The following is a 21,479-nucleotide window of genomic DNA, read 5'->3' on the forward strand; positions in this document are numbered from 1 at the left end:
GTTCTTTCCTTCCCTACATCCTTCCCATCACTGTGCTGAGCCATGGGCTACTTCCTAAGCCAAACACATTCACAAGTGACATTCAGTCTTCCTCCTATGTAAGCCTCAAAGTCCCCAACTTAGGTCTCTCTGACATGATGTGATGAGTTATTCCAACATTTAAACTAATTTTGGAGTAGACAAATCATTTATGCTTCCCACATTATGCTGACAGCCAGAAAGCATTTGAAAGCTGAGGCAATAAAGCAACTGTCAGGCAGTAATGCAAGTCCTGGAGCCCAACAAACACGTCATCACTTAAAAGCTTTAAACACGGCTCAAAAATGACATCTGAAGACTAACATGATTCTGACTTTATTAGATCAGAACAAACAAAGTAGCAGCAAAACATCCATTCCACAATCTGGCTTCCCTGGTCCTCAGACGAGGAGAGAAGCGCAGTGAGGGAGTCATCTCTCAGTCTCAGCCTCTCAGAATCTCACTTGGGCCCTGAAGTGCATCTGCTTGGTGGCATTGTTCTTCATTCCCGTCTTCAGCATCCATTTCGATTTCATCCTCTGGACATACTGCATGTCCCGTTCACGCATGAGAGCTGCGCCTGTGGTTGGGAGGAGGGTAGACACTAAGCCATGGGTCTCTTCTGTTGTCAGTGTAAGTCAAATCTTTGCAGAAAATTTCTAAAGTTGACTTGTTAAGTGGGTTCTTAGATTTAAAGACAGATGCTAATGTGGGGGTTCCAAGCAAAGGGCCATGGATCCACATGCATCCCAGAACTATGTCTAAGGATGTTGTAAACAGTGGCGTTTGCAATGTTTTAGGCACCAGAGCTTTCTGCGACATCAGATAGGCAGTTCTCTTATCTTCACCACTCTACTCAAAGGTTCTTCCCCAGAAGAACAAAGACGACAGCACACTATGGTTTCAACATTTAATAACGTCAGTTGTCAGCTTTACTCATTTCAATCTACTTCTATTAGGGAAAAAAAAAATGCCTAAGAGGGCTGACAACAGACCTGTGGTACCTATATCATATATGCATAATGACAGTCAAACCTCTCAATGCTAAGGAGGGTCCGTTGATCATTTATTTCCCTTATATAAATGAGAAAATTGAAATTGAAATTTAATAATGAGACTCCACATGTCATGTCAGACTCTACAGCTCCACTAAGATCCTATCTAATTTCTGTTACCTCCAGGTACTTTCAGCTTGTAATGATTTCTAAGATTCCTTTTATAACTATGATCTTCTGCAAATGTTCACGGTGCACATTAAGTTACTAGGCTAGGAACATTATTATTTTTTTAGGTCATGGAGTCTTGGATTTATTGCACTAAGTACCATGTGGTAATGGAAGTCCCTGAGCTAAGAGGTTTAGCTTCCCTGGAAAAGGCCCTAGAAGGACAACACAAATGAGAACATGCCACCCAAGCCCCCACGAAATCCATGCATGTAAGTAAGCATCGATGTACCTGTGCTGCCCGTCCACCCCAGGGCTCGGTACTGCTGGAGTACCCTGCCCACAGCCTTCTGATTCCTAGCAACTGTCACAGCTCTTGGCAAGCCAAATCGTTGTTTGTAGTATCTCATCAAGGAGCGATGACCCACTCTGGCACCTGTATTTTGAAAGAGTAATATTCAAACAAGTTTCTTTCAATTCAGAGCTATAAGTCAAAGGCTTCCTGAAAGATCTTCAAGGGCACCAAGCCTTAGAAATTCCTGGTAGGAAAGCAGAGGTAACCAGGACAATGTATATCTTCTACAGAAAAACAAACCAAGATTATTAAGAAAATATATAAATAAAGGCTAAAAACCCCTAAGAGAAAGAAGATCAAGGAGGGACTAGCCCTGATATAAGGTCTACAGCCATAACTGGAGCAGAAAGGAAATAAAACCTTCTTTCCTCTCTTTTTCTATTCCAGTGGTCCTCCAACAGGAGTGAATTTTACCACACAAGGAAATCTGACATCGGCTGTAGCCGTCTTTATTGTTACAGGTGGAGTGCTACTGACATCTGGTGGCTGAAGAAGGAAAAAGATGCTATTGAACATACTAAAATGTAGCAGCAAAGCCAGTAAGATGGCTCAGGAGGTTAGGGGCATGCCAATCCCCAGAAGCCACACTGAGCTGGATGGAGAGAACAGCCCCACAGAGTTGTCCATAGGCCTTCCCGGACATACCAAGCCCCCTCACAAGAATAGTAAGTAAAATTTTAAAACAAAGAAAAGAATATACATTTTTAATTAGAAAACTAAGGGACAATGGTATTGGCCTTGTAAAGCTTGGAACGAACATCTATAATTAGACTAATAAAATCCCAACATAAGTAAGGTAAGGATGACCCAGATTTCCAAGGATGATTATCCCTATATGAGTAAATGATAGTTGGTAATTAATATACAGTAAGTCAGTATGTATATTTTTGTAAGCAACATTTGGAAATCCATCTTACAGCTTCTGAGAGCAAGCAGAAGAGAAGTGAGCTACTCTTGCTGTCAGTTAACAGTCAGAGCTCGGCAATAAGACCGTATAAAGTGCTAAGAGCAGCTCAACCTGAAGGCCCTTGGGAAGAACAGATTGGCTTTACAACACTGTACCTGCCCAGTAACAACTGTTATGCTGACTTATGAAATTCCTGTCCATGTAGCTTTCACCATGGAACTATTCATAAAACTGTCTATTCCTGCTGAACAACCAATACAATTAATATTAGATACTAGAGTATTTCCAAATCTAATTTCCCTAGGATTAATTGTGCTTTTCTCGTGGATATAACAGCAGTTTCTCTGGCAAATAAATCATTGTATCTTTCACACCAATTTCCTCCATATGAAGTGAAGAGTAATGAAGGAAATGCAAAGGAACTGAGCCAGGCCACAATCTCCCAAAGAAGTGCTCAGAGCGCCCTCTATTGGATATTGTTTTCATTGTCTCTGGTGCTAAAACTGATGCTTTTCAAACAAGCTTAAAAACAGACTGTCAGCTGTATGATCCTTTCCAAACTGGCCCTGGCAATTGAGGTTTATTCAGAAACGACTAGCTGATCCACATGCTGCCACTACATTTTTATACAATGTTTGTTCAGAGATTATATTCACCCTGTTACCACTGTGCATGTATAGGCTACAATAAATTACAATAAAACTTCCTCTCTGCTTTAGGAGTTAAAAAATTAGTAACTGGAGCTAATGACAGCTCTTTGTACTACACAGTGATATCAAGCACAGCAAAACAGGAAAGCAAGACTTCACACATAGTGCTTCGTTGCCACTACTGCTGCACTGTTACTGCAAAGCTACCTTGCAGTGTAGGGACTCCAAAAAGGCTTGGTGTAAGACCCTGTAGAAATTGCCTGGTCCTGTGTCAGCTTCCTACGTGCTCAGTAAGCAGCGGGAACTTTACTATCCTCTCTACATTCCCTTCTCCTTCATTTCAAACAATGCCCTCTGAGGCTCCCCCATCCCTGCCAGCTCATTGCCTCGTTTCTTTCTTCCTATACAATAAACAACAGTGGATGTTTCTCATATTCATGACTTCTTCCACTCCTCATGGGATAATATCTTACAATAAGTCCTATTCTCTAAGGAAGAAGACAGAATTCATCCTCTGTGCCTCTCCTCAACTACAAGAGATAGGCAACCCAAGCACTGGTATTCAAACGTCAAGATATCAAGCTTTTTCTGGCAGCCTGCTACAGTTTGAACATGAGAGGCTCCCCAAGTGAAGAAACAGAAACTTTAAGTGGTAGGACTAGTTGACAGAAGTGGGTCATTGGAGCTAGGTCTCTGGAGATTTTTAATTCCTACTCTTTTGGCCTCACTACCTGCCTCGAAGATGGGAGAGTCGGGGAAGAGGATGGACTAGGAGGTCAAAGCTGGATGGAGCAGACAGAGCCAGCAAGGACGACCTATTGGCAAGTAGCATGGGTTGTGTAGCTGAGAGATAGCTAAGTAGCTCTGAGAGTTGAAATCTGCCCAACTCCAATGCTTTAAGCTTATAAAATAAATCATAGTTTCTCTGTGTCAATTATTTTGGAAGCTAGTGGGGTTAAAAAAAACTGTTGCTTTATTAGATAAACTCATAAGGAGCAATAATAAGAACTCAGGAAGATGTCCAACATTGACCTCTAACCTTCTCTCTCTCTCTCTCTCTCTCTCTCTCTCTCTCTCTCTCTCTCTCTCTCTCTCTCACACACACACACACACACACACACACACACACACACTTGCATATGCACATACAGATATGCCAAACACAAAGAAAAAGGGCACAAATACATATACACAGAAGTGAGAGAGGGAGAGATTGAGGTGAGGGATCTATCAGTCTACATTTAGGAAAAAATTAAGGAAATACCTGGTCAAAATAATGTAAATCTGAAAAGAAACAAGGGAAAACAATGACCCAATTTTAGTGAAAGAGCTAACTTAGAGCTAAGTAGCCAACTTTTAAAGTTACAAGGACTTAAGAACACACATGTGAGAGTGAGCGCACAAATACACACCACTTTAAGGTTCATGTTCTTTACTCCTTCTTGACAAATACACTTACCAGAAGGGAGTATCAGCTCCATGGTTTCATCATCACATTCCAAGATCTTGTCAGATGACAGCTCGTCAAGCTCACGAGGGTCCTGCCCTTCCTTGTAATCAGGGTAGCTACTCCTGTAACAGACAAATAGCACTAATAAATACACAGACTTGAAAGGGATGCCTGCGTTTGCAAACATGATAAAGCTGCCAACTGCTCCCAGGGAAGGCCCACAAAAAGGACTGAGGGATAAAACTACTGTCAAAATTTCTCTGCAACAATATGACCAAATGACCCTTAAGAGGATGTTTTCACCTCTCTAGGACGGTTACCAAAAGCAGAAGAGCGAGCACAGAGCTAGACATGAAGTTACAGCCCATTTACAATATAAACAAGTTCTAGAAAACTGTAGTCCAACAGAATTCTGTGATGACAAAAACAAAAAATAAAAAACATATTCTATGTGTCTCACATGTTAGCTTTAGATACATAGGCTTTCAAATCTGAATTTTAAAAAATGCAGATAGTGTGACTAAAGCACTGAGTTTTGTTGTATTCTTTGAGATAGGGTTTCTCTGTGTAGCCTTAGCTGTCCTGGATTTGATTTATAGACCAGGCTGGCCTGGAACTCAGATATCCACTTGCCTCTGCCTCCCCAAGTGCTGGGATTAAAGGCATGTACTACCATGCCCTGTGCAAGCACTGAATTTTTAATATATATGTTTTATTTAAGTGGTTATAAAGATTTGCCTAGTAATTACTACACTGGACAATATAATTCTAGAAGAATCTTTGTTTCTAAATATTTACAAAATTTTATATTTAAATGGACATACAGAAAATAACTATAGACAGTAATGGGGAGATGGCTCAGTGGGTAAAGTACCTGCCATGCAACCAGATCTGAGCTTGATTTCCAGCAGCTACATGAAACCAAGGCACAGCACTAAGGGAGTGACTACAAGAGCATCTAAGGAGCTGGCTGGCCAGCCACCAGTCTAGCTGAAGGAGTAAGCTCAAGGTCCCAGGTGAGACCCTGTTTAAAAAAATAAAGTGGAGTGTAACCAACTCAGGTGTTACTCAGGTGTAGTAACACCAACTCAGGCCTCCACATGACATGTGCATTTGTACATTTATAGCACATGTAACGAATATAAAAACACAAACAATAAATTTTAACTTTAAGAAGTAATTGGACAAATACACATTGAAATATTAACAGCTAGACAATCCACCAAGAAACAGATAAAAGACTAAATCAGAAACAAAAATACCTCCAAGTAGCTAATTAATATGTAAAAGTGTTCACAATAACATTGGCCATAATAAAATACAAAGTAAAACCACTATATATTCAGCCATATGGCTAAAAAGAAAAACTTGCCCTCAGTAACAGTACTACTATAAAGAACACTTTGAAAAACAATTTAACAGCATCTTCTAAAATTGAACATGGGAGAGGGTGCGTGCACACTCACACACATCTGTATGTCTATCTTCTATGGTCCAACACCTCGATCCATACATAGTAGGTAAAATATGCACATCTACAAATGTTGGCAGGATGGTAAGCAGCATTGTTTCTATCAGCTCAAAACTGGACACCACTTATATGTGTATCTACAGTAGATTAAAAACTAGAAAACATTCAATCTAGTAACCTAAAAAAAAAAATCTGCAATTATATAAAACAGGATGGATCCAGAGAGATGGATCCATCACTGGTTAAGAACACTTGTTCTTGAAGAAGGCCCAGGTTCCCGTCCCAGTACCCACACGTTGGCTCACAACTATCAGTAAGACTAAAGCAGAAACATAACCACTTTGAGGCATTTTTGTTTCTGATTTATCCCTGGGTCTCTGAGCTCCACTTAGGGCCTCAACAGGTATTGGGAACATATGGTACACATACAAACATGCATGTAAAACACACACACACATAACACATCTGAAGAAGAAATTTCAGAAACAAAAACAAAAAGGTATGAGTTTTCCCAAATGTGAAGTTGAAAAAAGTTCCAAACACAAAGGGTACATTCTTTGCTCTTCTACTTATATAAAAGTTCAAAAACATGTAATCCAACCTTCAAAAAACATATAAGTCCAAAACAAAAGTTATCTTGGAAGGGTGAATTACACTGTGCACATTTTTTTAGACCAGTAAATTCATAAAAAGTACTCATGAGAACAAGGCTTGGGAGGTAGTAAGCACTCAGTGCTGGCCTTGTTGTCAACATTTTCTGTTTTCCAAGGTTTCTTATTAAACATTATCAACTTTTGCTTTGTAAGGCAAATAAATCATCTAATGTTCATCTTTTGAAAAAGCTCATACCATTAATCACTTTTGGAGGTAAAAGAGTACATCAAGTCCACAAAAAGCACAATTCTGGCAAAGGAGAACACCATTCTTTTGTTAAGGTTTTTTGTTGTTGTTGGCATTAGCAACAAAATCAGGACCTTAAACAAGCTAGACCAGTGCTGTCCTACTGAACCATCCCTGGCTAGGAAACTCTTTAACCATTTACACCAGTAGTCAATTTTAATTCATACCAACAGTCTGAGCAGCACACTTAGTATACAATAAAACAAACAACAACAAAATGCAGCAAAAGGAGCTATCCCATCAAGAAGAGAGACAATAAGCAATAATATGTATTGCATGAAATGGCAAAAAAGGGCTGAGGATAGTAAGGGATAAAAATGATAGGGAGGCACTGCTGTTCTATGGAAGGTCTTGATGGCAAAGGGAAATATATTTGCATTCTTCAGGAAAAGAGGACTCAAGCCATTGAACTCTCTGAGCTAAAGCTAAATGGAAAAGCCCTGAGATTCACATATTTGGTATGTATTAGTTAAAAATCCAGAAATCTAAAAAGCAGAATCATAGCTAGAGTCGGAACACCTACTCTGTCAATCAACCTGACTTAATGTTATAAAAGGGTCCCTCAAGCTAGCTTTGAGAACATGACACAGGAAGTGGTGAGGATGAAAAAGTAACATCAGGCAGACAACAAAACTCAGTGACAGTGGATGGCAACCTAGACCCGGACACTGGAGGAAGTGACAAATAGTCAAATGCTAAAGGTAACTTCAAGTTGATAAAACAGATTAAAGGATTAATGCAAGCATAAAAAAAGTACCAAAGGGGCTAGAGAGATGGCTCAGAGGTTAAGAGCATAGACTGCTCTTCCAGAGGTCTGAGTTCAATTCCCAGCAACCACATGGTGGCTCACAACCATCTGTAATGTGATCTGATTCCCTCCTCTGGCCTGCAGGTGTACATGCAGGAAGAGCTCTGTATACATAATAATAAATAAATAAATCTTTAAAAAAAAAAAAGAAAGGAAAAAGAAAAGTACCAAGGATGACTACAAAATTGCTGGCTTACATTACTGGGAAGGACAGAATTAACATTATGTAGTAAGGTGGAGTAGGTTAGGTTAGATAGCAGATTGCAATACAAATGTTAACGAGAGCTTCAAAGTTTGAAGTTGAGAAGCTGCGTTAGAGATATAAACTGGTAATCATAGCCTATTGGAGGCACTGAAATCTACGAGGCTCAGTAGGAGGCTATTTTTACAAGGAGCAGATAGATGCAGATAAAGAAATCAGAACGCCTATACTTCACATCTGAAGCCAGTTACTAAAGTTACCACCTCCTGACTATCTCTATTTGTTTAGCCTACTCCCAATTAGTCATTAGGTCTAAAGGTCAAAGTAGAGAAGGCTGAATAGTATCTTATTGCTTGGGGAGGATGCTTTCCGTCTCCAGCAGAAACTCATACCTGTCTTCTACACTGCTGCCACCTCTAACCTCCCAACTGTGCAATCCAACTGCCACCCGCAATTGCAAACTAAAAAATGAGGAACAGAGAGAGGGCTAAGCAAGTTCGAAAAGTCTAAAATTTTTCTCCCCATCTGTATCACTGGGGCTGTGGCTGCTTGGCATGGTACACACACCTGTATATACTCTGTGCTATTATCACAGAAATTTTGACAAAAGAAATTAATGATACATCCTAGTGCAGTGACACACACCTGTAATCCCAGCACTTGGGGAGGCAAAGGCAAGTGAACTGCTGTGAGTTCCAGATCAGCCTGGTCTACAAAGCACATCCAGGGCAGCCAAGACTACACAGAGAAACCGTCTCGAAAAACCGCGCTCATATGAGGGGGGTGGGGGTGGGGGAGAGGCAGAGGCGCACAGGCAACAGTTAATTCTTCGTGAACACCTAACCAACGTATATGTATGAACTGTTCAGGAATCTAGTCAGAGCTGAACTATCTATGAAATAATCTCACTACCAAATGCCAAGGTCTGGCATAGAATACCAAGCAGTTCAGTTTCTTTAGTAGGTCTGTGATTCCAAGTTTCTCTTGGAACCCAGAATGAGAAATCTCATTTTTGTATTTCTATTCCAAGGTAATTAGCAAAATTAAAGTTCTGCCTATTAAATCACAAAGAACAAAGCCAAGTGATTTACGCTCACTTTGGGCTGGAGATCGTCACTTTTCCAGATGTGTTCCAGTGCGCTTGCAACTTAGAGATGTGTAATATGGGTTGAGAAGATACTGAGCAAAGCTGAGTGTGAAGTCACAGCTCCCAGCATGGTGAGCCTAGCTCATTCCCAGAAGAGGGGGACAAGTGCCATCCACCATCACTTCACTGTAACTATGGCTCAGATCACTTCACAACTCCACTCCTCTTACCTAAAGTCATAGAAGTCTGCAAACTCCAAAGCAGCGTCCCCGTCTGTGAAGAGCTTGCAGTGGCTCTTGTCATTCATGTGCGCCTGCACAGCTTCTGTGGAGTAGAATGACTTCCCTTTCTCATTGCACCACAAGCAAATCTTGCCAACACCGACTTTCTCTCCTGGTCAGATGGGAAAAAAACATAACAATCTTAAATTAACAATCTTAAATCTCAATATTTACTCTCACAAATTGAAAGCTATTTCTTCATCAAAAGCAGGATTGTACTTACCCAAATAGTTAATCAGTCCTTTCAAATCTGAAAGATACTCTATATCAGGAATAAAGAAGCTGTGGACTTTAGTCATGTGAGCCACATTCTTCACGAGGGAGCTTGAGTGATGAGAACAAAATAAGCAGTCTGTGATTGGGATGGCACCTAGGGGTGGGCTCTCCCCAGCCTCTTCTTCATCTTCTGCATCCTGATCGTCCACTCCAGGGTTCTCACATTCCAAGCCGTCGTCTGAATCAATATCTTCCCAATCTTCAAGCCAGAGAGTTTGGAAAAACAAATTTACTTTTAAAGGTGTGGTAAAGTAAGCACAGACATCAAATGCGTCATGACATAGTACGAGTCTCACCTGTCCCCCGGAAGCCAAGTTCTCTTTCAAGACCTCAGTTTTAGCTATTTATTTACCCTCAGACAACTTTGAATACTATCATTCTTTTCCAGCCCACGGTAAGCTCTTTGAAGTAGTCTTTAACTTCCTTCCTGTGCCTCACAGCACCTAGCCCTTGACTGCACACTACCTAAGTGGATTCCGAACTACTAAGTAACTGTCCGCCATTTCTACTTCACAGGAATACGCTAGTGTACACTATGGTGCATGCAGGGATATTATATGAATGCTTTAGTTGGAATGTTTATGTTCTTCCAAGTTCAACTTAGTCACCAATGTAACAAGTGGGACCTCCAGGAGCCGTCAGGAATGATGGATATCCTAAGAACTTAGTGAACTAGCCAGCCTCCTCCTCTGTAGTTTGCTAATCCTCCATGAGTACACAGCCTAGACCTCTCTGCCTTTTCCACCATGTAAACAAAGCCTTAGAAAAATATCTTCCACAGAACAGGCTATCACCAGACAGTCAAGCTGCCAGCAGCTAGATTTCCTTTTTTAATTCCCAGCCTCCATGACTGTAGCAAAATAGGTTTGTATTGCTTATAAATTAACAGTATTGCGGGGGTGAATGAATAAACATCTCACAGAGTTTAACAGCTGGAGCCCCACATTTCAGGCTGGCAGGCAGTTTGAACCCCTCACTCGGTTTTAATCAACTAAATGAAATGCAAAATCATAAGAAGAAGCCACTATAACCACAAGTTCTACAGCAGTGTGCCAAGAGCATGTCTTTCTGTGTAACCATTCCTCATCTAAACAAGCAAAAGTCACTCGTTTATAAAGCACCTCTATTCTCTTATTCTTTTTCCAATCAGTGCTCTAGGCCCTGTAGCCACAACAGAGAGGCAGACAAAATGTTGCGGAGATACAGACCAGTGAGGTATTTAAACCACTTTTGCGCATCACTCTAAAATGTCGTAATGAAACCCATCACTTTATTCAACGAATACGTGCTATTTCCTTCAAATCATATAACTAAAACTTCGTATAAATAAAAAAAATGTAACGCTCGCTTTGTCAATAATAAAGATGCTTAAACAATCCTAAACAACTGTCCACCGGAAGTTTGGTTGGGCCAGGAGCAAGCATTTAAAAAATTAATTAATTAATTAAAAAAGGAAGGCCTATAATCCATCTGCCAAAATAGTTAAAAGAAACAAACAGGTTAACAACCCTAAATCCAGGCAGGATGCCGTGGGCCTAGAACCCAGCTCCCGCGAAGGCGGTGGTAAAAGGATAAGAAAGTCAAGGCCAGCCTGGGAAAGAGACACCTTGCCGCCAACCTTAAACACTAAGTAAAAGGGTCGGGCTAGGCCTCAGTGCAGTGCTTCCCCGACAAGCGCGGGGGTGTGGGGAGGGCAGGGGAGGGGTGGATTCCATCCCTTGGAGGACGACTTTGCCAAAAATCCCGCCGAGGACTCAATCCCAATCTGCAGATTTCCCGGGAGCCAGGGCCCCACCCACCCCACTCCCGACAGGGCCATTACCTTCCTCCTCGTCGTCTTCCTCTTCGTCTTCCTCACTTTCCTCCCCCTGCTGCTTGGCCAGCTTTTTCGCCTGCTGTTCGAACCACTGGAGCCGGGGCGGCTTCTCCGTGGGGTCTCGCTCCTGAGTGGCCCGTCTGGCGCCCTCCGCCCTCGGGGATTCTTCCGGGGGCACGAAGGGCGCTTTCTTGGGAGACATGGACGGCTGGGCCTTGATAGCCTGCTGGATGGCGGCGTTCATGGCATCCTTGTCCACACCGTCCACGCCCAGTCCCTTCTCCAAGTTTTTTTCGTTCATCATCTCCACCTGCCGGTTCACCGCCTGCACCGCCTTCTTCTCCAGCTCCACGTGCCGCCGCGACTTGAGGTGGTTGTCGTAGGCGTTGAAAGTGGCGAACTTCTTACTGCACACGGTGCAGTAGGTGGCCGTGCCTTTGCTCTCCTCCTCCGCCACCGCCCGCTGAGCCCGCACCCGCTCCTGGAAGCCTTCGGCCGACACCGGGGCCATGTTGGCCACCTTGCGCCGCAGATTGTAGCGGTGCCAGTCGGCCTTGTAGTGCGCCCGCTGCATCTCCGCGTCGCGAAACGCCACCCGGCAGGTGATGCAGGTGTACGTCGCCATGGCCCGGCCGGAACGAAGAGACGACCTAGCCGAGAGCCTACAGATCAGCCTAGCAGTCCTCACAAGACCCTAAACTACTACAGCGCCTCCAGCCACGACAAGGTAGCTACGCCCCACCGTGGCTTCAGGAGTCGAACTGCGGGAACTTCCGGCACACACGGAAATTATAAACTGTCGGGCAGGAAGTCCTGCCTCTTTCTTGACCACGCCCCGGAAAGTGACGGACGTCATTTCTATTGGAGGATCCTCCCTGTCAGTCAGAGGTGGGCGGTCCCTAGAGGTTGCCACCTCCCTGAGTCTACCCGTGCCTAGCGGTTGTGTCGTTGGGCTGTGATGCTGTTAAAGTGGAAGTTACGGAAGAGGAAGGAGGGCGTGGGCGCCTGGGGCTGCTCTGGGAAGTCCGTGAGGCCGCCCGCTTGAGATGGAGTCCCTCGGCACTGTCTTCTGTGCCTATGGAATGGGAGATCAAACGTGGCCGCAGCGCGGCACTTCCGGAGTCCTCTTAAGGCCAGCTGTCCTGTGCCCCCGGAAACTGTAGAGTACAGACTCAAGCCTTGACCTTTTCATCTTATGGGCGGACTTCTGTATGAAAAGGTTTCCTGTTGGGTGCCAAAAGCACAGCCACTGTCCGACAAAAATATAATCCGAGCCACGTGTGAAAATTTAAATCCAAGTCGCCATATAAAAAGCAAAACTATATGAAGTTGCTTTTAACGATCGGAAACTATTTCAGCATCTAAAAGTTAAAAGGATTTGTGAGATAAAAACAGCAGCAATTCATATCAATTTGGAATTGCCCTAATTCATTTGCTCAATTTGCCTATATAACCTCATATACACGGGGCAGTGTTTCGTAGGAAAATAAAAATCTGAAAGTCTTCACGGATTCATCCGCACTGCCTGGCTCAGCCAGATCTGAACGTTGTCGAAGCTTCTAGAGTTTATTATTCTTACTCAGATTAGATCGTGTTCCTTTTTGTTCAAAATCAAGTAAGTGGCTTTCCTTTGATCCTAAATAAAATTCAAACCAAGCCTTGGAAACACAGGATCTGTGTCCACCTATGCCTGCATCTTAACACACCCTGCTTTAATCCTGAGGGCGATTGTCCCAACAGGTTAAGCAGGTATATTTTTAGTAAATCCTTTGCTAAGGCTGGGCGTGGTGGCACACGCTGTAATCCCAGCACTCGGGAAGGCAGAGGCAGTCTGATCAGATCAGTGTGAGTTCAAGGCCAGCCTGGCCAACAAACGAATCCAGGTCAGCCAGGGCTACACAGAGAAACCCTGTCTCAAAAAACAAAAAACAAAAAACAAAAAAAAAAAAAAAGAAAGAAAGAAAAATTAAAGAAATCCTTTTCTATTCTAGACGAACGCGTTTCTGCCATCTTGCTGCCTTTTTTAGGTTATTGTCCAAATGCCTTTATGAGGAGGGGCTTTTTGGGTCTTTCTGTCAAAAATACTGCCTGCTCCCCATTTCCTAAGTCCTTACTAGGTATTGCTATTCTCCTTATCACTGTTTAGTTATTAGAGCTGTATTAGATTGCTCTAATATTTAGCTAATTAAGATTGCTCTAATATTTAAAACATTAGCTCAGTTTCTGTAAGGCAAGCAGAAAGTCTTGGCTGAGTTAGGTGACTCTTATGCCCCTTACATGAGTTCACAGTGGACCTGCTGCCAAGCTGAAGTCACCTGAAGGTTTGAGTGTTTTACCATGGCTGGAGGAGTCGCATCAGAAATGCCTTGAATGGCTAATAGCAAAAGAGTTCAGTTCCTCGACAATTGAATCAACTCCATACAACTATTTGTCTTCTCAGGTCGCCTTTAGAAAAAGCAGAGCAGTGCATGCCTTTAATCCCAGCACTAAGGAGGCAGAGGCAGGCAGATCTCTGTGAGTTCAAGGCCAGCCTATTCTACAGAGCTAGTCCAGGACATCCAAGGCTGTTACACAGGGAAACCGTGTCTCGAAAAAGAAAAGAAGAGAAAGAAAAAAGAAAAGAAAGGAAGAAGGAAAGAGCAGATTGGAGTCACAATGGCTCTTGTGGTCTAGCCTTAACTAAGTACTTATACGATTTTCTCTAATGCAGGTCAGCTCATTTAGTGTGAGAGGACTATTCATGAGATCATGAAAAGCAGGGGAGTGGGGCCAGGCAGACTTTATGGGTTGCTAGCCACACATCATGTTAGTCCTCCTCAGTATAAATTCCGTGAAACAGGACTCTCTTCCATTGCTGCTTAGCAGAGACTAGAGTAACACCAAGACAGAGACTATTCATTATCTCTTAAATCTACAATTCTGAAGGGCAAAAGTTAAATTTAATGGTTTTTGTTGCAGTTTTATTTAGAGATTATCCCCCCCCCCCTTTTTTTTTTTTTTTGCAATAACTAAGCTTTCTAGACTCATCCCATTTTGAAAAATACAGCTAGTATTGGTTATCAACTGAACTGACCAAAATGTAGAAGAATGGCTGTTCTGGCCAGGGATCACATCCAAAGACCTTCTAGGTCTATGTGATCTGTCTGGCAAGAGATCACATCCAAAGATGATCTAGGTCTGTTTGATCTGGCTGGGATACAAACATGCCTTTAATCCAGGAGGCAGAAGCAAACAGATCTATGTTCAAGGCCAGCCTGGTATAGAGCAAGTATCAGATAAAGAGAAGCTGAGATCCAGGCTTGGTGGTACACGCCTTTAATCCCTAAGGAAGGTAAAGTTAGTTTGTAGAAGGAAGCACCCACGTTTGAAAGTGATGCCTAATTGAGTGGCAGGAAAGGTGATGAATCCGAGAAGATTTAACAAAATAGGATAAACTACTTAAGAGTTGAAGATGGCACACGCCTTTAATCCTAGCACTCGCAGGTGGAGCACTGTGACTTTTGAGGCCAGCCTGGTATACAAAGTGAGTCCAGAATCCAGGACAGCCAGCATGACACAGAGAAACTCAATCTCAAAAAAACAAACAAACAAGAGGCAGTTTTACAGAGAGAGGAGGTAGTTTTTACCAGGACAGTAAAAGAGAGATGAGTTGGAGAGAGACAACTCAGGTGAAGACAGGAACAAGCCAGAGAGAGAGAGAGAGAGAGAGAGAGAGAGAGAGAGAGAGAAGATTAGAGCAGATGGCTGAGTTAGTACCAAGGCAAGCAGAGAAATTCCAAGCCAAGAGAGAAGCCAGATTAAGTAAATCAGCTGGGAGAAGAGTTTGAACCAGAACAGCTAAGCTGAACCAGCCAGCCCAGAGTTCAGAAAGAACAAGGAAGCGTGAGGTTATTAAGCAGTACAGCTCAGAGGCTGAAAACATTCTAGGCCTAGCTTAGATTGTATGGAGGCTAGAAGCTTCCGGGACTAGACCTAGGTTAGCAGAAGGAGGTAGTAAACCTCCCAAACAATCGAGCCAGAAGAATAACAGTTACTTTTTCAACAATATATATATTTATTTTCAAGCTTCCCTGAAAAGCAAAGGATGGCTATATAAAGAAAAGCATTTCTGGTTATTGGGTTTTTTTTTTCCTATTTGATTTTGTATGTTCCTCATGTCTTTATTTCCTTGCTCTTGTTTATTTTCATGATCCTGTTTTAGCACCTTTGGCTTCTCAATACTCTTTAGTCTTCTTTAAAGGAGCGTTGCTACCTCCATTGATTCTGTAGTGAACATGAAAAAACAGGTTTTGCCGTCAGTCTGGTTTTTTTCTCTGCTAGTAATGTGACCCCAGTTTACTGACCACTCTATCAGGATGTTAATTGTGCTTGCCAATATTTAGACCCGGTGCGGCCCTTCAAGACTCATGTGCTAGGATTTTGTTCCGCAGTATAACAGTATTGGGAGGCAGTGGATATTTCAGACATAATTAGGCCATGGGCGTGGTGCCTTAATGATGGACTAATGTTTCTGTCAAGAAACTGGGACTAAATTGGTTACTCCAACAGTTGCCTGTTGAAAGTAGGTCAGCCTCCACCATCACCGTGTGGTACTGTCTTCCACGTGCATCCACTTTCACTTCTACTTCTCTTCCACATGTAGAGCAGCATTTCAGCCATCAGCAGCAGCAACACAATAGATGCCAATAGACAGCCATACTCTTGGACCTCTAGGACTGAGAACTAAATAGATTTATTTATAAACTTGCCAGCCTCATGAGTTCTGTTACAGCAACAGGAAATAGACTGAGTCATCTATTAAATGTGCAGTCTTGGAGATTAAACAGAATACTATTACTTGGCGTTTCCTATTACGTAGATAGGGGGTTACCTTAAAGGGACAGGTAGGTAAAAGGTTAGGCTTTGTAGTCTTCTCTAGTCTTTATTCAGGACTTTTGGGTTTGTGCAATAAAATAAAAGCAACCAGTCACAATATGTAAATGACTAAGCACAGCTATGTTCTAATAAAACTTTATTTATAGGTTCTAGAATTTAAAAAAAAAACTTAAAATACAGGTGGACATATGACTCATGGCTAAAATCTCAGCACTTAGGTGGCCTGCCTGTGTTAAGAATGAGACTCTGTCTCAAACAGCTAAAATTATTTTTAGTATACATCCCATGTATAAATAGGTAGGATTTACCATATTATAGTTTGCCAATCCTGCCCTTGCTCTTTTAATCATTGTCTCTAGGGCAAACAGATACAAAGTGTTAAGTGACCTTACCAGAGTTCCATGGCCAGCAGTGTTAGAATCATGAAAAATAAGTAATGTAGAACCTTACACGTGGTCCACAAAAACAAGTGAAGTAATACACATTTTTATAATACTTTCATCTGTTTATTTCACAGGCATTTATTGAACTATAAGGCCACTATAGCTCTGGGCCCATTTCACAGTTTTCTTGTAAGTGGATATTTAAAAGTTGCCTTTAAGATGGTTTTGATAATGGTTTTGATAGTGCGTAGGCAGGGAAAAAAATCAATGTCTAGACTTTTATGCTATGCTAATTCCCCTCTAATGTACTTCAAGTAGCTTTTTAAATTCATTCTCAAAATGTACCTGAGTAAAAGGCTAAGAGGCTGTTGTTTGGGGATTATCATACGACTCTGATGTCGTGTCTTAGGGCCATGATATCAACATCAAAACCAGATGTGCAGAGATTCTCCTGGGGAAATGCAAACAGATGTCTAATCACCACAGATAGGCACAGATGACAGACCAAAGTACAATTCTGCTCAAGTCTAGCTTGGCAAACCAGTGAGTTTATTAGGTTTATTGATTGAGCATGGGTGAGGAGTGACTTATAGGAGTGTGGTGACCCCAAAGCAGCCACACCAGCTCTTCTTGGACAATGACTTCTATAAGCTGCATAGATAGGGACCCCTTTCAGCTAGCCTTCCACACACTGTATAGGCTAGCACCTCAGGAGGCTACATATACTTAGGGCAGAGTTGTGTATAGCTGGACAGAAGGCCACAACAGCAAGTGGTGAAGATCTCAGATGAGGATCTGATGACCCTCCCCAGCCCCTCGTCTGTAAGAGAATTGTCAACAGGCCCAGTCTTAAAGGAACAGTTGCTAGGGGAACAGTGATGATAGTTAGGCCCAGAGGACAGCTCTCGACAACACAGTCTACCTCAAAGGCTACAGTGAAAATGGAGGGACAGTGTGCACACATAGACTTCTGGGACTTCCGTGTTCTGTGACAACAGGTTACCAATGGGTCCACGATGACTTCCTACAACTGATAAAACTGGAGTGTAAACACAGATAATTGCAAACAAAAATATTAAAATAGTTTTCTTAAATTTGTATGGACTTGTAGCATAAAATCAGTAAGTAGCGTGCTGACCTTCACCAGTTTTCAAAAAGGAGGAAGTTGTGCTTTTAAATGCAGGGACACACGTTCAAATAAGTGCTCTAATTCCAGCACCCAGGAGGCAGAGTCAGTAAGACAGTAAGTTCAAGGGCAACTTTGGGCCACATTGCAAGACCCCTCCCCCACAACAAGTCTCTACATAATACCTAAATACGGGGATATTTGCTAATTATAAAACGTTTGCAACACTTTGTCTTCCCCATAGTCTACAAAGGTAGGCAGAAAGAAATTTAATCCCCTTTGAGGGTTTTTAGTGAAAGAAAAAGCAAAAGTGTTTTAGGAGGAGCATATGCAATCCCGGGTGGACCTCGCACCTCAGCCTCCCAATTCGTAAGCACCAAATCTGTTACCAGTGTGTGCTGTTCTCGTTGTATGCTTTTCCTCAGCCCTTTCTACTGGAAATGAGAAAAGCTTTTCTGTAACTCCTCTCCAACCTAAATAGTTCACATCTTAATGGCTACATTCCACGTGGATCTTAACTGGGAAAACACTGCAGTTTGGGTAAATTCTTATGGCAATGGATCTATACTAGAATACTCTTAAGGTTTACTTACTAATATAGCCTAAAAGTAGAAACACTGGGGGGGAGGGAGTGTCTGAAGAGATGGCTCAGAGGTTAAGGGCACAGACTGCTCCTCTAGAGGTCCTGAGTTCAATTCTCAGCAACTACATAGTGGCTCCCAACCATCTATAATGTGATCTGATGCCCTCTTCTGGCCTGCATGTGTACAAGCAGGCAGAGTACTGTATTCATAATAAATAAATAAATCTTTAAAAAATAAAGAAAAGTAGAAACACTTTCTACAGGAAGCACACATACACTTCAGCATCCTAGGCTTGAGCAGAGTTTCCTGTCTGTCCTATGTGAACTGCTATTCACGGAGTCTTGTTCAGTTCATACTGAGATGCACGTGACTACAGTGCACTTCTCTGGTACTCCCCCATACCAGTGACTATTTTCCCTTACCAATTTTTCTTTTAATTTGTACTTAGTAATATTTTAGTTTAGATTAGTTTAGCTTAGTTTAGATTTCTTTTTGCTCACACCATCACTATTCAGCCATGTAAACCGTATCTTCTTGTAAGCTTGTCCAGTGACTTCAAACATGTTCTTCCGATTACTGATTACAACTCTTGTTTATTCTTTAGTGAAGAAACTGAGATGACCTTTGTTGCATCTTTTTTTTTTAATGTTGTGACTAAGATATATGTTCTAAATGAAGAAACATACGCATAAAAAAAGAATACTGGTAACAACTATTTTATAAATATGTGGCTGTATTTTTCTTCACATCCAGCAAATGAATTGAATAGATTTCAGATATATTCTTCCTAGACTCACACAGTTCCAAGATTTTTCTAACACAAATTTACACTGGTACCAAAATGGACAAGAGAATGAAGGCACGGGCTTACTTTGTATCAGTAAAGGACACAGCCATGAGGCACTAATGACGTAAGCAGAGTTCAATCAAAAAGAGCAAGGATTCAGAGTCTTCAGTAACTTCCCTCCCTTCTACATTTGGCAAAAAATTCAGTCTAGTATTTTAATACCTCAGAAAGAAAAACATAAATAAGAGATGGTACGTCAATTTTTTTTAAGTTACCTGTAATTCGTCTTTAGAAATAAAAAGGGATGAAACTGAAAGAGAACACAGAGGTCTATAGTCTTTCGATGACCCTTCTTCCTAAGAGTCTCGCCTGTCTGTGTAGAAATGCCAGCTGAACCTGAAGGTTTAAGATAGTTGCTGACATGGTCCCTCAGTACGACTAAAAATTGTTTCACAAAACAACTATCTTGGTTTCCGCTATAAGTCAAATGTGATTATATCAACATGATCAAAAAAAAAAAAAAGCTTGAAGGAAAAATATATTCTAGCTTCCCAATAAGAGAGAGATTACATAATTAGGCTTCAGTGGCAAAGAAATAAACCTTAAAGTTCCAGCAAGTTCCTCTCCTTTGCATCTGTAAACTTTAAAAAAAAAAAGTTTTTGTTTGTTTGTTTGTTTGTTTTTATCATCAATGACCACATCACTCAGGGACATACCAGTATCTAGTTTTATACCCTTAGGAGACTATAACACAATATATAAACATCAGGTTTTACTTACATCTGAGTGTGCAAAATAGATGTGCACTTACAACCTCCCCACTGCAAACAGGACAAGAGCATCGTTACGAGGTACACAGCCACTTGCTTTCTGGGGGTCAGTACCACCTATTTCCAAGACTAGATGTGGCGATCCGTGGCACATGCCCCTTTGCAAGCAAGCCTATGTCTACAACTGTAGGAACAACATGGAATTATCCCTGCCTATAGCTAGTACTTATTTTTGCAGTTTTTCCTAGAAAGTTAAATTTGATAGCGTTTCCATAGCCCTTCAACTACAAACACTTTAATAATTTCTCCTTTTTTTTTTTTTACATTAAAATCTACCAATGTTTGATAGACTGCTTCCAAGGGAGCTGATACAGTGTGTGTTCACAATCGTTACTTTTCAGCAAGTTATGATAAATCTCTGCATGCTTGAAAATTATAAAGAAAAAGAATACTTATAGAAAGATCTTAATAGTTTGGTGGGATTTTGGTGTTTTTTTTTTCTCTCTCTCTTCACTTTAAAAACAACCTCTAATCACTTATGACAGCACAGTATGTATATATAACTATAAAGTTCATTTCCATGCTTAATACACAAAAATAGCTATCAGAGATGTCAGTCTATCATCAGTTGACACATACCCAACTCGCTATAGAAGGGAAAAGAAAACAAAAAATCTAAAGTAATTAAAGCTTACGATTCAATTTTTTCCATTTTTTCCCCCTGCTTGTTTGAAAATTTTGGGTGGTTTGTCTGTGCTTTGCTGCAAGCTGCCTCCCAGTTAATGGCCTCCAAGCAGATTTGAAAGGAAGCCTGAAGACTTCTTACTTTGCTGGGCTTCCACCTCTTGGTCCTGTGTTAGTCCCAGTTCGCTCTCAATTTGATCTAGCTCTGCCTGGTCAAGTAGTTCAAAATCATCCCCTTCCTCAGTGTCGGTGTCCTCTCCTAGAGTGGGCGCAGCCTGAGCAAGTGCCTGCTGGGCCCCTGCCAGCTGGTCTTTGATAGCGGCACTCATTGCAGCTGTGATGACATCCCCGGCCAGGTTGCTCATCAAGTGAAGAGCTTGGTCGCTATTCAGAGGAAGGGAGAGACCAGCAGCCGATTGCCTGTCTCTGCCTGGTCTGTGACCACCGTCCAACTGTTGCTTTTTTCTCTTGAGCTCCGCAGGTAAACCAAGGCTCAAGTCATCTTCATCATTTGTTCCCGTCCCATTTTCCAGAGATGGAAAATCTGAAAGATCTCGAGAGAAAACTTCCTCATTGGGCCGGTCAAGATCTGTAAAATGTATAACACAGGTTCGTGCGTTGAGTGCGAGAAGACATCCGAAGCAAGAGCGTTAAGTGCGAGAAGACATCCGAAGCAAGAGCGTTAAGTGCGAGAAGACATCCGGAGCAAGAGCTATCTAAAATGACTTTGACCTGAACCCCATGAGCTACTAGGCATTCATCTATCTTCTTTACTCTACTAGAATCACTTCCACCACATATTGGCCCCCTCTTGAATCTATGACAGTATCTCTCCACAAGTAGACAAATATTATTGACTATTCCCTTGTGGTTTCAGCTTTCCTAT

General features: G+C 41.9%; 2 protein-coding genes across 5 annotated transcripts in view; both read right to left on the minus strand.

Moving 5' to 3' along the window:
- Window positions 1–338: 338 nt before the first annotated feature.
- Window positions 339–12,169, minus strand: ZNF622 (zinc finger protein 622). Its single transcript, XM_084781641.1, has 6 exons — window positions 11,391–12,169; window positions 9,516–9,767; window positions 9,242–9,404; window positions 4,553–4,665; window positions 1,474–1,617; window positions 339–598 (listed from the first exon to the last, which is right to left on the minus strand). Exons 1-6 carry the CDS (start codon window positions 12,007–12,009, stop codon window positions 471–473), a joined length of 1,419 nt encoding a protein of 472 aa, XP_084637767.1. The 5' UTR covers window positions 12,010–12,169; the 3' UTR covers window positions 339–470.
- A 4,209-nt stretch (window positions 12,170–16,378) lies between these two features.
- RETREG1 (reticulophagy regulator 1) overlaps window positions 16,379–21,479 on the minus strand; it is a 129,976-nt gene continuing 124,875 nt past the window's right edge. For all 4 annotated transcript variants that reach the window (XM_084781637.1, XM_084781638.1, XM_084781640.1 and 1 more), the window contains one exon: window positions 16,379–21,182. In XM_084781637.1, the coding sequence (XP_084637763.1) occupies window positions 20,689–21,182 (494 nt within the window). In that variant the 3' untranslated portion in view covers window positions 16,379–20,688. The remainder of the gene's footprint in view (window positions 21,183–21,479) is intronic.

Source organism: Acomys minous, assembly GCF_964271855.1.
Source record: "Acomys minous genome assembly, chromosome: 5".
NCBI classification, from domain to species: Eukaryota; Metazoa; Chordata; class Mammalia; order Rodentia; family Muridae; genus Acomys; species Acomys minous.

Excerpts from the sequence above, each read along its gene's own strand:
- ZNF622 (XM_084781641.1), bottom strand. The coding sequence starts at position 12,009 with ATGGCGACGTACACCTGCATCACCTGCCGGGTGGCGTTTCGCGACGCG. Across the intron at positions 9,768-11,390 it reads GGAAGACGACGAGGAGGAAG|ATTGGGAAGATATTGATTCA; the intron begins GTAATGGCCCTG and ends TCTGGCTTGAAG. Across the intron at positions 4,666-9,241 it reads GCAGACTTCTATGACTTTAG|GAGTAGCTACCCTGATTACA; the intron begins GTAAGAGGAGTG and ends TGTCTGTTACAG.